This window comes from Ictidomys tridecemlineatus, unplaced genomic scaffold, assembly GCF_052094955.1.
Source record: "Ictidomys tridecemlineatus isolate mIctTri1 unplaced genomic scaffold, mIctTri1.hap1 Scaffold_170, whole genome shotgun sequence".
Lineage (NCBI taxonomy): Eukaryota > Metazoa > Chordata > Mammalia > Rodentia > Sciuridae > Ictidomys > Ictidomys tridecemlineatus.
Window position 1 is genome coordinate 117084 of NW_027521478.1, and position 15206 is coordinate 132289.

Genomic DNA, 15206 nt, shown 5'->3' on the forward strand with positions numbered 1-15206 from the left:
AGTTAGCATGATGCTGTTTGATTGAGAAGGTAAAGTGTTGTCATTCTGGTTTCTCCTAACTTACTGCATATGCAAAAATAAATGTTGGTGAGGATGTGGGGGAAAAGACACACTCATAGATTGCTGGTTGGACTGCAAATTGATGTAATCATCATGGAAAGCAGTATGGAGATTTCTCAGAAAACTTGGAATGAAACCACCATTTGACCCAGCTATCCCACTTCTCAGTCTATTTCCAATAGACTTAAAATCAGCATACTACAGTGATGCAGCCACATCAATGCTATAAAGTAGCTCAACTCACAAAAGAGTTTTACTATGGAACCAACCTAGGTGTCCTTCAACAGATGAACAGATAAAGAAAATGTGGTCAATATGCACAATGGAATATTACTCAGTTTTAAAGAAGAACAAAGTGATGACATATGCCAGTAAATGAGTGGAAGTTAAGAATATCAGACAAAAACAACTGATAATTAAATTTCCATGAAGCTTGAGTAAGACACACTGGACAAAATACACATCGAAGTATTTCAGAATGAAATACTTTGCACAGCAAAAAGGGAAATGCCAATGGATGAGTAATTGTACTTACTGGGAAATAGTGAACTAAAAAGCAAAGTAAATGAGGACTTACAAAAATGGTTTCCATAAAAATGATTGATTTAAAATATGAAAGTCATTGATATATAAACAATGAATCATTACAAATCACCTAATTGTAATAAAATAAAAGGTACAAGAAAAACACATAAATTATATGTACAGAATGTAGAGAATAGACTTACACTGAAAACTTGTAATTTACTCTTTTGGGGGGACAAACAAAAGAAAACACTGGCAGATAAAGTTTAGAACACAGCTTTTAAAATGATACACCATATGCACAACTTTAAAAATGATACATGCATACTCCCATTTAAACCAGGTGTTCCTCTTTCTCCCTTCAACATCCCCCCATTCAGGTTAGCCCCCAACCAAAGTTTCCCTTCACACTTACTCCCCCAACAAGGCCCCACTATTGAAGCCAGGTATCAGCCCTAAAACCTCTACCACACAAACTCAGCTGCCTCCAGGAGCACCCAGGAACAGCACCCAAGTGCCTCTGCCCCACTGCCCTGCAACCTCTGCCACACCCACTCAGCTCATGTCAAGAGCACCCAGGAACAGCACACTAACTCCTATGCCACACTTCCCCACCTCAACAGGCCTTAGCACTAATGCCCCCTCCAGGCACTCACTCAGAGCAGGCAGCCACTACCCCACATAGCTGCCAGTCCCTCTGCACCTCTCCAGCCAGGGTGGCGCCTCCAGAGGCCTCACCACCTGTGTCTGCTCCAGTCATCACCTTGCAGCCACAGGCACTGAGTGTCCCCTCCCCACACCCTACCCCACCTAGCCTCTGGTCCCAGGACACCTCTCCTGCAAGGGTCCAACCCCCGCAGGCCTCAGAAAGAGGCCCCTCTCAAGGGGCCAGCACAGCATGCCCCCTCCACACACACTACCCCACCCAGCTCTAACTCATCTAGCTCCAATCCCCAATGCCTCTCCAGCCAGGGCTGTGCGCCCCCTCCAGACCTCAGCATGAGCGCCCCCTCAAGTAACTGCCTCGCAGAGACAGGCACAATGTGCCCCATCACCACACATTACCCACCAAACTCCTTCACCACCCAGCTCTGGTCCCCTAAAACCTCTCCACCCAGGGCCATATGCCACATACCACTGGGGACACTGGAGTCCTCCCTACCTGAGACTGTCCTCATAAGTCCACAAAGACCAACAGGAGGTGGTGGTGAGGGCCATGCTGCCCCTGTGGGAGGCCCAACATCCTCACCAGGAAGCATAAATGAGAAAGGACGGCAAGAACACCTTCCCAGAGGGTGACATAGTCTAGGGGCAAGACTGGAGCAGCCCAGGCAGCCATCAGTAGAAAGGATCTCTGTGATTTGAAGGCCCTAGCTTCTCCACAATCTGCAGTATACTTTTAGGCTGCCCAGAAATCCACTGTGCCGATGAAGTTTGGAATAAGTTCCTGCATGAATCAGTGAATGTGTGCAAACTGCATGCACATGTGTGTCAAGGGCGGGGATATGTGCTGGGATGTTCCCAGGCCCTACTTCACAGTTATAGAAACAGTTCAGCCCTCCCAAGGTACTACCTCACCCAGCTCTGGTCCCCTAAGACCTCTCCAGCCAGGGTTGTGCCCCTACAAGCCTCAGGAAAACTGCCCCCTCTAGCTAACCCCTAGCAAGAACAGGCACAGTGCACCTCTCCCCACAAAAGTTCCTACCCCACCAAGCTCCACCCCATTCAGCTCTGGTCTCCCAATAACTCTCCAGCCAGGACTGCACCCCCCAGGCCTCAGCACAAGCATCCACTGTAGGCACTGCATTGCAGTGACAGGCACAGCAAGTACCCTCCCCATGTACTACCCCATCCAGTTCCTGGTGCCCTAACACTTCCCCAGTGAGGGCCTTGTACCCACAGGCCTCAGCAAGAGCGCCCCCTCCAGGCATCTCCTCACAGGTACAAACACAGTGTGCCCCTCCCTACCAACTACCTCACCCAGCTCCGTTCCCCTGAAGCGTCTTCAGCCAGGGCAGTGCCCCCAAAGGCCTCAGCATGAGCTTCCTCTCCAGGCACCACTTTACAGAAACAGCGTGCCCCCTCCTCACACACTACCACACCTAGCACCTACCCCATCCAGTCTGGTCCCCCAACACCTCTCCAGCCAGGGCCATACACCACACATTGCTGACGACACTGGAGGTCTCCCTACCTTGGCTCTGCTCCCAGGTTCAGCAGGAAGGATCTCAGGTACTTGAGGAACATGCTTTTCCACTGTCTACTGGCCACTTCTGGATGCCTGGAAACTCAGAGCACAGAAACAGCTTGCAATATGCCCGCCCAAGCTTGTGTGCCTCACGCACTCGTCTGTGTGTTGAGGGTGGGGTTTTGCCCAGGAATGTTACAAGGTAATGCCTAGCAGCAACAGGCACAGTGCACCTTCTCCCCAGACACTACCCCACCCAGCTCGGGTCCCCTAAGATCTCCAGCCAGGACCCTTCCCCCACAAGCCTCAGCATGGTCACCCCTTCAGTTACTGCCTCCCATGGATAGCACAGAGCACACCCTCCCCTGCACTATCCCACCCAGCTCCTACCCCACGGAGCTCCTACATCACCCACCTCTACCCCTCCCACCTCCTATCCCACCCTGCTTCTGGTTCCCTAAGAACTATCCAGCAAGGTTCCTATCCCAAACAGGACTCAGCAGGGTCCGCACATCCATGAACCACCTTACAGGGAGAGAGACACACTTTGCCTCCTCCCCATGCATTACTTACCCAGCTCTGGTCCCATGATACCGCCCAAGCCAGTGCTACACCCCACGAACTGCTGGACACACTGGTGCCCTCTCTACCTGAGGCTCTCCACTGGGATTCACAATGTCCAACAGGAGCACAGTGGTGAGTGCCAGGCTGCCTTTGTGGGAGGCCTCACATTCTCACCAGGAACCGCAAAGTTGAAAACTGGAAGGGACTTCATCCCAGAGGGCGACAAAGCTTCTTGGCCAGGAGCAGAGCAGGCCAGGCAGCCTTGCAAAGGTAGGTCCTCAGCTACTTGAAGATACGTGCTTCTCCACCATCTGCCTGAAACTTCTAGGCCGCCGGAAACCCACTGCACAGAAGTAGTTCGCAGTGCGTCTGTGCATGCGTGCGTGCGTGTGTGCGTGCATGTGCGCGTGGAACATGACCGCGTCTTGCGTTCGTGCGTGTGCGCATCATGCATTCACTTATGAGTTGAGGGCAGGGCTGTGCCCAACAATATAGGGGTGGGGCCACATGATGTGCAGGGAGGGCGAGCGAGAAGCAGAGTTCCCGGGAAGATGGGGAGGATGGCTTGTGTTGCAGGAAGGGGCGCTGAAGAACTTGCCCAGGAGGTGGCGTAGGGTGCCGGTTCCTTGTCTGGGCCACAGTGTAGAAGGCAGTGCAGGAATGTTGTGTCGTACCCCCGCTCCCCTGTAGTAGCGCTTGAGGTTGGGGTCCATGCACAACTTTTGCTGTTTGGAGCCAAGGTATTTCTCACAGCCCTCCTGGCTTCAACTTCTGGGAGGACTGGAGTTCTGGCCAATGCGGTGCTCAGCACTAAATAATTCTGGCCAAACATGGAAACCTGCCGGTGCCAATCCAGGGACCTGGTAGTGATGATGCAATTGCCTGGCTGCACAAGACTGCTGAGGTCTCCTGTCAGATATATATATGTATATATACATACACACACACGTACATATCTGAACCAGTAAGCACAGCTAGCACTCACAGGCACATATACACCTGGTCACATGGATTTATGTAAAATTGGTTAACATGTAGAGGTAAGGTTAGGGTTAATATGAAATTTTGGTTTGAGTTAGTGGTAGGGTTAAAGATTAACATGTGTATGTGAAAATATGAACAGTCCTAAGAATTTACATTAAAAATGTACCAAAACATATATAAACATACATGTTATGACACAGAGAAGAATACAATATAAGTAATGTGATTATACATGTTGTATATAAGTGGAGGTGAGGATATAACCTATAAATTACATATATTAGTATAGATGCAGATTTATCATTAAACAATTAAAATAGAAGTCAAAATACAATTTAAAATTTATTGGACTACATGGATTCAAGTCAAACTGGATTTAGATAAAAAGGTAATGAAAAGATAATAAAAAAATTTGGTTTGAGTTAGGATTACGGTTAAAGAATGGACATGTATACTGGGAAATATCTGTATTCATAAGATGAATGTGTGAAAATATGTTAAAAAATACATAAAAAACATGCATGGTATGACATTAGGGAGACTGTTATATGAATCATATGATGAGACATTTTGTAAATAGGGAGTTTCAAGGATATATTCTATAAATTATATACAGTGATATGTATGTGAATTTAATATTGATCATTGAAAATAAAAGTCAAAATACACTTTAAAATTCTTATTGGTGTACAAGGATTGAAGTAAAATTTGCCTTTCTTGTAGAAGTAATATAAAGGTCAATATAAAATTTTGGATTGTGTTAGGGTTTTAGTGTAAGAATGAATATGTGAATTGGGAAATATCAATATTCATAAGAATATACTGTGAAATTATGTATGAAAGCATATATAAAACCACATGTTGATACAGGCATAAGTAAAATGTGAGTCATGTGATTACAAATTTGGTAAACATGGGGATGAAAAATATATCCTATAAACAATATATACCAGTATATATGCAAATTTAATATTGATAATTGAACATATAAGTCAAAATGCACATAAAATTTTCTCATAGTGTACATGCTTTTAATAAAATTTAGTTCAGTTACTTATTTGAGGAGAACTGATAATGCAAGTTATATAATAGAAAGTATTTTCAGGGTAACAAATTTTTACCATGACAGTAGGATACCTGGTCATTGAATTCATACCTAGAAGCATTGCTTAAAAAACTATGCTTATATTTTAATGTAAATTTTTTCCCAAAACATACTAAACGTTTCTAACTATGATGTGTCAGTACTCTTGGGAAGGAGGTTAACAAATGTCAACCTGACACTGAATAAGGAAAAACAAGAGACCAAACAGGGAAAGTCCTCCAGGTATAATTCCAGAACTAAAATGTTGATTTTGTGCCAGTTTCAGACTCTAATCCCTACTCCTGGGGGGAGTAAGGGAAGGAGAATTCATTCCATGAAATAAATTTGGGAAATGAGGTCAAAAAATCTGATCTCTTTCATAGAGCATTCTAATTAAATCTATTCCTCAACTGTCATGGAAATTCTTTTTCAGTACTGACACAGAGTGGAGTCAAGGTGTCATACCTGGGCTGGATGGCCCCTCAGGAGAGCTTGTTTCCAAAGCACTGTTTGGAGGAATCCCATCTACTAACTGCAGGGCTGAAAGGAACAACACAATATATAAACAAGCCTCATACATAAAGCACCTTTACAGCTTCACTGTAGCTTTTTTATATATAATCCAGAAATAATTGAGCCTTGACCTTGCTAAAAGTCATTTTACTACCCAACTGTGAAATGACAAAATTCCACTTAGATTCATTTCTCTTACTATATAAGTCAATCCTGGAGTGGCAATGTTTTCTAAATAAGTTTACAAATTACAATCTGCTCATTTTCAGATAATGAAGCCATATAATTTTGTCATTTTATTTTGTGTTGCAGATTCATAGAAAGCAGTCAAGTGAGAATAATCAGGGACTATTTATAAATCCTAAATATCATTATTTAATAAAAAGACAAACATATCATTTCTGTTTGTATTAAGCAGAACATAATACAAATGAAAGTGTTAATGGGAAAAGTAACATTACCAGTCACTCGGCCATTTCCATCGCTTCAACGTTGGGCTGCTTTGGAGGGTGGGGAAGGTGCTTTTCACTTTGTTCTCCTCAAAGATGAAGTTCCCCAATGGAGGAGCTACTGAGCCGCAGTGAGCCTGTTCTCACTATGCTTGCTTCACAGGGACTCTGTAAAAAACAAAACCACCAAACACAATCCTATGAATAGAAATTAATTGCAAACCTTATGAAGACACTGATCTTTAAAACAAATCCATCATCTACCAAAATGAATCACAATAGTAATTTATTAAAAAAATAGTTATGAAACAAAGAAAATCTGTGCAGAAGTAAGGTAAAATATAAGGAAAAATAAAATATATCCCTCCCCAATTAACTTAGACTAGGACAGGGGACAAATACGAAAATAACAAACTGAAATGTAAAAGGCTTTTGAGAAATACTGTTAAAAACTAACTTTTACAGAAGAATCAGAGAAATTATTGAATGTAAAGTAAGGGTTGAAAAGGAGAAGAGTACTGGTACACTAATAGCTGGCTTGGTTAATCTATCTCTTTTTAGCACCAGTGTATCAGTGGAAAATGTTTCAAGAATTTATATTTGCCCAAGATAAGGTCCTTGAGGTCACAGACTACAAGTGGCTACTGCTCACATTCCTGGCAGGTGAATGTCTGCAGAAGCTAGGACTATCCTGCCTCCTCAGGCAGATTGATGCCTCCTGGCCAACTGCCACACTATCTTTGCTCTTTCACTTATAACAAAACTTAGAATTGTTCATACTTTATTTCTGCAATTTCTCTTTTCCCACTTGAGTTTCCCAATTAAACTTTTACCAACCCTTGACCCACTAACACTTTTCCTATCAAAATCACCAATGACCTTGACCACAAATAAATCAGTGGTCATTTCTCAGAACACTTTTTTTTTTGGACCTGTTAGCAGCAATAAACACACATGACCTCCCTTCTGTAGTGCTTTTTCTTACCCAGAACACCACATTTCTCACTCTCAACAGATCCATACTCTGGCTGCTCTGCTTTCTTGGTGCATTAGTTTTCATCTTCTGACCAACATTGGTGTCACCAGAACTCTGGCCATATTCTTGTTAATATCTATACTCACACTTTCTTGATGATTTGTTACCTGTAAGTTCTATATACATGCTGATGATTGTAAATTCATGTCTACTCCATCCGATGACCTGTTTTGGTCTCCACATCAAGGCCACTTCAACTTAGCACGTCTAAACCTGAAATCTTAGCAGTCATTCCTTTTCTTCCTTCTACCCCAAACTCTGTACTTCTCATGGTCTTTATCTCAGCAAAGAGCAAGTCATCTTTCTATTTGCTGTCATCTCCTCTCTCATCATCCATAACAAATCTACCCTGTTGGCTCCTTCCTTAAAAGACACTGAGCATCAGCTTGACTTCTACCATAGAGTCTGAATCAATGACAACACTCTAACAGGGCTCTGCTTGTACACTGCATGCCTACTGTCTTTCCTCAACATAGCAGGAAGAAAAGATCCTGTTAAAGTGTGTAAGTCACTTTCGGATGTTTTGTTCAAAACCTTCTAGTATTTTCCCAATTGGCACAGAAAATCTAAGTCCTTTTAATTGATGTCCTGGTTCCTAGATGTCTCTGACCATCTGCAAGGACAGAATAGCTCACTCCAGTCACAATGGCCTTTTTGCTGCCTCTCATGGTGCCTGGAGAGTTCCTGGGATGGCTACCCTGGCTGTTCCTATACCTAGAACATTCTTCCTTCTGATAGCTTAATGTTTCCCTCCCTCATTTCCTTCTGGTTATTTCTCACATGTCACCTTTCAATGCCTTCCTCCCTGACTCCAAAATTTTCTATCCCATTTCCAAGCTTTATTTTTTACTATAAGCCTTTAACAGCTTTTGGCTTATTTACTGCTTTATTATCTGCTTCCACTGGAATTGGCTATAAGGGCAGGAACTTGTTTTTCTATTTTGCTCATTGCTGTAATTCTGGAACAATTGTTTGGTATACAGAAGTTTCTCAATAAATATTTAAGTGAGTGGAAAATGAATTCTGTATTTTCTTCTTCATGGGTAAGAAGTCTTGATAAACTTGGACTAGATATTTGTGTAAATTTGGGTCATTCCACTCTTACAGGACCATGTAAGTACATCCAAGCAAAATAGACCAATACATAAGAAGTTCCCTGTCTTTGTGCTTTGCTACACATCCAGAAAAAAGTGACGAATTTACTATTTCATAACTTTCTAATACTTCTGCCAGAGGAAAAAAACCTGCCCCAAAAGAAAAAAAAATGATTTAAAAGCTATCATCATTGCCAACTGTGTGAGATACTAAAGACAACGATGGATCACCACAGGGACAGAAACACAAGCCTACATGGCAGATTCTATACTATACAAACCCCTCATTCATAATTCCTCTTAAGGAAGGAGACATAAGGTGGCTGGTGATCTCATCATCCCCCCAAATATTAAACTTCTACCATATCAGTTGATATATAGTTATAGCTAGCCCTTGCCATCATATTACGCTGTTCCTTCTTTCAGAACTCAGACCTCTAATAATCTAGCAAGAAAAGAAAACCTGCCACTCAAACTCATATTTTGATTCTGAACCACTAAAGTCAATTCTGATTAACTATCGTGATCATCCCCCACCGGGAGGTCATGGGATGGATCCCCAACAGACCTCTAAAATAATTCAAGAGAAGGATCCTCAGTAATAAACAGATGATATAGAAACATAGTGAGGAATTAGCAGTAAATACTGATTTGAGTAGATTATAATGCCTCTGTGGTCTGAAACTTTCACTTGATCTCTCATAGTATTAGCAAATTCAGAGAAACTCAAGGAGATGGTTAAATGCTAAAAGAACATTTTAAAATATTTCTCTAAAAATCTACAGATGTTATTTCTTGAGAAACTGACTTCAGTTTAGCCTTATTCAAGCATGACTATCACTGCAGACCTGGTTTATTAGTAACAATGCAGTAAAAGCACACCAAGGAATGACATCTTTGATCTTCCTCCTTAGTTTCATCTTTCTCATGTTTTGACTGATTGCTTTCATGAGGTATATAATAAAAATACTTCCACCTTAGGCCATATTCTCAATCACTGTCACTTATGGATCTCACCTATTACATGCTAAAAGCAGTCATGATATGAACTTCACAGACAATAGTGTTTAAGAGCTAAAGACTTTCATAATACAGTAAAGCAGACAGCATAGAAATTTTAAAAATAGAGAAATTTTTATACTCACAAATTCATGTAAACATATCCATAACTCAAATACAGAATACCCACATATTCATATATTTATCAGTCTGGAGATCCTAAAATAAGCTAGAATTTTTGTACAGAATATGTATATTTCTATGAACAAGGAATTTAAAACTTGTCAGAATAAATAAATAGCATTTATGAAGACAATTGAGGGAATGCAAAGCTATGGATACCTTGGGAAGCATATATGGTATAGTCATTCTACAAAACACTGGTATAAATTGGCGTACATTTCTAGAGTTGCAGTTTGAACCACAGACCCTCAGAACAAGGACATTAGGAGAGACATGATTTTTACTAATTGATATGAGGTAGAACTTGTGCCTGTCATAACTAGATTCCATCTTATAATTAATAGTAAAAACTTGCTAAATAAAGAGACAGAATATAAATGTAACAATTAGTATAAGATGATCCAAAAGCAGGAGTTCTGAATTAATAAGAATTGTGAGATTAGTTAATCAAAACAAGATTAATAATAGAAATGTAAATTTTGAGATGTAACACCAGTAATAGCATTTAAAAAATAGCTTCATATTTTCAGTCATCCTATGGAATACAGAAGAGGTTAGTTGTTTTTATAAAAAGACACTCTCAGAAAAGAGCTTCAGTCAGCTAAGGTAACAGCCAAACAAAGTTACTAAAAGTCAAATTTGAAGTTTTTTGAGGCTGACTAAAATATCACTACTAAGAAAACCTGGATTCAAGTGAAATATGATGTATTAAGAACTGTGTAAGGTTTTGAATGACCAACAATAAAAAAAATAAATAAATAAATAAAAAAAAAAAAAAAAAAAAAGAAAACCTGGAGGAGTACTTGGTCTTGAGGAAAAGATGGTCTGTATCTACTGAACATATCCTCCTCTTGGGTGAAAGTCTGCAGGAAAAATGGAGTATTTACATTAAAACCCTTTAGTACTTCTTGGTTAGATTGTAGCCAAGAAAGTAGACTTCCTAAATTACCACAGTTCTTTAAGTAATACACAAGTTTCCATTTAGAATATATTCTCCTGTGTCCTTCAGGATGTGCTCCCAATAGTCTCCAAGTAACTGTACTTTTGCACTGATCAGAATTCAATCACCTAGTGTGAACCAGAGGGAGGTTCATAGAAGTTTTTTTTATGTTGGAAGATAGCTCACCATAATGGTGATCCCCAAAATGGACTATGGGGTCAACACTAGGGGGAGAACCAAGAAATGTGTCATTTACTGTCTCTGTGACCTTCAGTCTCCTCATCTATAAAAAGTAACCATATCTATGTTAAAAGGTGCTGTGATCCTTAAATGATCTCAGCATATATAAAATGGTGCCTAGTACACAGTACATGTTCCATATTTATCAGCTATTATTACATGACATGTGAATGTATTCCGTAAACAAAATAAAAACATGATAGTTATTAAGGTTAAAGTGAAAAGTATAAATATTTAAAAAAGGAAATATTTATGACTGCCTTTCTCTTTGGTAAAAGTGGAATTGGGGGTCCTATTGGAATCAATCTCAGTTATGATCAACTTTAAAACACAACAGTGTTCAATATTCAGGAACCTGTGCTTAGTCTGCTGCATAAGCCGAATTCGCTGTTCTAAAATTCTCCACCTTTAATCACCTCAACTTATTTCATCATACCATGAAGGACTTTAATAAAAGTTAAATAATTAACACTAGATTGTTAAATGCTGGTGATGAGTACGTGAATATGCATTAGAGTATATAAACCTGAACAATCTAACAGGTGAAGTTTACATGAAGAATTAAATAAAGAATAATTTATAAATGTTTACCTTTTATAACCAGGATACATTTCCTTTGGTCAAATTTTATATATATATATATATATATATATATATATACACACACATACATACATACATATATATTCAACAGTGGTTAAAATTTAATTATTTTAAGTCTAAAGGGTTTACAATATGAGAAAATAGGTTTCTATTTACCAGGAGAAACTGTTATGGTTAATCATTAGAGATATTCAATTATTTAATTTAGTTAAAGCTACTGATAAGTCTGTCTGCCATTAGTGACCACTGCACCTGTAATAGAAACACACATCACCAAACCGTGTGCTCTGTGAAAAGGGAAACACTACAAGGAAAAAACAGAATCCTCTAGCAAAAAGGGCAACGTCAGGTTGAAAACCAGGCCAGATCATTAATGTCCCACAATTCTCATCCAAATCAAAATTCACTGGTTTAAATGAAACTAAATAAAAGTTGAAAACAGAATTAAATAATGTTCAAAAGACTGATGACTAGCTGAGGACTAGCTTTGCACTAGTTACTAGGTCACTTATTAATCATTAGGTGAATCATAAGATGTGGGTCACTGGAATCAATGCATTCTAGAAAAGAACACAAAAAGAAAAAAATCAATTAAGGCATATAAACAGTAGCCTAATTTTAATAATGTTATTTAATGTATCTATTAGGAGTTTTTTTTTATTATCTGTTTACAATATTATTTTCACATGTGGGGAGGATCAGGGTAAATATAGAGAACCTAAGAAATCCTGTAAAATTATTATAAATTATTTATATATATATATATATATATATATATATATTTACATATATATATGTATATATATATATATATTTACACACATATATATATATATTTTTAAGGTACAGATCAACATTATTCTTTGCCAGCTATATATTCCTTGTAAATACTATGAGATAGTATGAAATATTCAAGTTCATTAACTTGAATATCTAAGCAACTTCATTAACTTGAACACATCTTCATGAAACTAAGTCTTTGAGCACTTTTTAGTGATACCCACGTGGTCCTTCAGGAGTCCAGGGAGAAAGATGTCCATTATTCAATGTCTTAAGTTGTTTCTGTAGTTTAGGTTTCATAAATCCTCACAGAGTTGAAGTAGGCATCACCATCTCATTACCACTGATCAAAGCTTCCCACAACAAAGCCCTTTCATCCAATTTTAAAAGACAATAAAAGGATCAAAATAATTTTACAATACTAGAGCTGGAAGACACTTTGATGAACACAGTTACAAAACCTTATTCTACAGAGAAGAAAACCAAGCCACAGAGAAATTCAATGAAGATGATGATGGAAAAGAAAATGACAAGGACAAAAAAAAAAATCATAGGCCCAAGAATAGAATGTAACCATACTCCAAACCACAACAATTCCTGTTCTGCCACAATATACTTCTTTTTTCCAGCCCTTCTCTATGCAAAGAAGAAATAAATTACAAATTTTTCAACTTGTGTTATGACCTGAAAATGTTTTTATACTTCTCTTGAAGCAACATGCACTTTCATTTCATAAGCCCTACAATTTTGTGTGATAGCATACAACCAATTCTTGTTATTGAGAAACCTTTGCTTATTACATTTTGTTAAAGACCAAAGATGAGGGCCTCTCTCAATAGTATATCTTGTGGGGAAAAGACAGGATGAACCAGAAGAGCGCAGAACCCATGATCAAGCTTAAAGATAGGGAATGGTGGTAACTCTAGTCTTCTGTTATCATTTTAGCAGAAGTCTTTCTAGGGACAGGGTAGGGGAATATGCAACACCAACAGGTAAACAAACTGGGGCCAATTCAGTTGATTCCAAAAAATGCACCAAAGATGTATAGCTGGCTTCATTCCAGACAGTGCCCCACCTCTATAAGCTTATCACCATCATTCTAGGAAAGATGCCCACTTCTCTCTGCCCTGGCCTCTGTTAACACAAACCAATTACCACTGAAAGGTGAATCTCTCCCATGGCAGACAGGCTAAGCGAACTTTGAACCACAAGGATTGGTCAAGAAAGCCTCCTAACACTGATGGTTTTCAATATGGTTTTATGAATATCTTGTGCAATTTTAGAGAGAAACAACTTTTTTGCATATTAATAGATAAGGAAGAGAAATCCACATTAATCCCACAACCCATAGTTCTTTGAATAATATTTTTATTTAAAATTTAAATTTATAATGAGCATAGTTTTTTTTTACATTTCGGTCAGAAGTAAACTGGGCAGAAAACTAAAAAGTAGTGATACAGAGGGTTATTGTGGACATTAACTGGGTAATATTCTTTAAACTTGATATGTAATATTAATAGTCAATAATATAAGCATTCACCATTGCTTTTGTTATTCTGACCCTTGAAATGAACCTTATGAAAACCACAATAACAAAATATGCTTTATATCTGGGAAAGATTAAATATATTGTGCCAGTGCATTTCTCTACTGAAACCAGTCATATTTTTGGAAGTACAGACAGCTGTATTTGATGTATCAAATTGCAAATGCCATGGTAACCACTGTTCCTAGGCAATTGTAGAATGATGTGTGTGGTCCACTTTCCATATGATAAGAGGAGAGTGGAGGGGAAAATAAAATGTTACCCGATGATCTGGATTAAAAAACAGTATATTTCTTAAAGACTACAAATACAAACTTTATATATAGAAGAGTACAACCTTAATTACTCTGTTGAAAAGTAGGATTAAAATCAATTAAGTAAAATGAAAACAAATATATACCTACTCATACAAGCAGATACATCATCTGCTTGTAAGCCATTGATATAAAAGTGAGTAAAAGATGAAGACAGCACATATTTTGAAAAAATTAAGTTACTTATTAAAAATGAATACTCTAGGTATTAAATTTCACTTGCATAATACTAGATGTCAAAAGTCTCAATTGCTTAATCTTTGAGTGTTTGTAGCAGAATTCAAAAGGAGACAAAATGAAATATCCACTAGAGATTATTCCGACTGTGTTTTCAGTCACAACTCAATATCCCAAGAAAATGGCATATCATGTTAGTGGTCAGTGGAAAAGCTGGTGGGTGTTGTATACACATAGCTGTAAGCCGCAAAGACACACCAAATATGTCAAATGAAAAATTCTCCCAAAGGTTCTATGAATTCTGAGTCAAGATTATCCACAAATTCAACTTTTTTACCTCTTCTTCTAATGTAATAAATCTAGTTTCTGCACATACAGTGCAGAAACTAGATTTCTGAACTTAGTTTTAGTTCCAGAATTATAAGTCACTTTCAATTTAAGTCAAGTCACTGCATTTCTGACTTCCTCTTTCACACATGTTGGTCTTACTATATACAACTGTATATATATTCTATACTAATGCATGGGATATGGTTTGCATAAATAAGAGAATGAGTCAAATATTTTATATTTTGTCACAGAATTGACATTTTGAATCATTAGAAAAACAAAATGCTCCAAAAGTTCCATTAAAAACTGCCAGAAAAATTCTAATTGGAAAGTTTTTCTTTTCAAATGAACATTTTTGTAGATAGGAATATATCCACCTTTATAGGGAAAATGACATGAAGCCTGAAATAATGGGAAAAAAGTACAGAAAAATTTAAGGACATGAAATTGACAGTGAAATATATATTCTATAAAATACAGTCTTAAATGGGGAAAATTTTAGGTACAGATCTATTCCAAAAAAAATTTAGACTATTTTACTAATTTTAAACTTTTATGAATTCTTTTTGGAAACTGCACAATCAGTTGTCAAAATCA

The 15206-nt window shown here is 38.4% G+C and overlaps 1 protein-coding gene across 8 annotated transcripts in view; it reads right to left on the bottom strand.

Annotated features, from left to right (window-relative positions):
* Positions 1-15206, bottom strand: part of LOC144372837 (uncharacterized) — a 59234-nt gene that overhangs the window by 32305 nt on the left and 11723 nt on the right. For 3 of the 8 annotated variants that reach the window (XM_078036075.1, XM_078036074.1, XM_078036078.1), the window contains 3 exons: positions 6380-6535; positions 5871-5945; positions 2780-4246 (listed from right to left, as the gene is read on the bottom strand). In XM_078036075.1, coding sequence (XP_077892201.1) covers positions 2780-2832 — 53 coding nt within the window. In that variant the 5' untranslated portion in view covers positions 2833-4246; positions 5871-5945; positions 6380-6535. Of the gene's footprint in view, positions 1-2779; positions 4247-5870; positions 5946-6379; positions 6536-10470; positions 10549-15206 lie in introns of those variants that run through there. The other 5 variants (XM_078036080.1, XM_078036079.1, XM_078036077.1 and 2 more) reach the window with 5 other exon arrangements.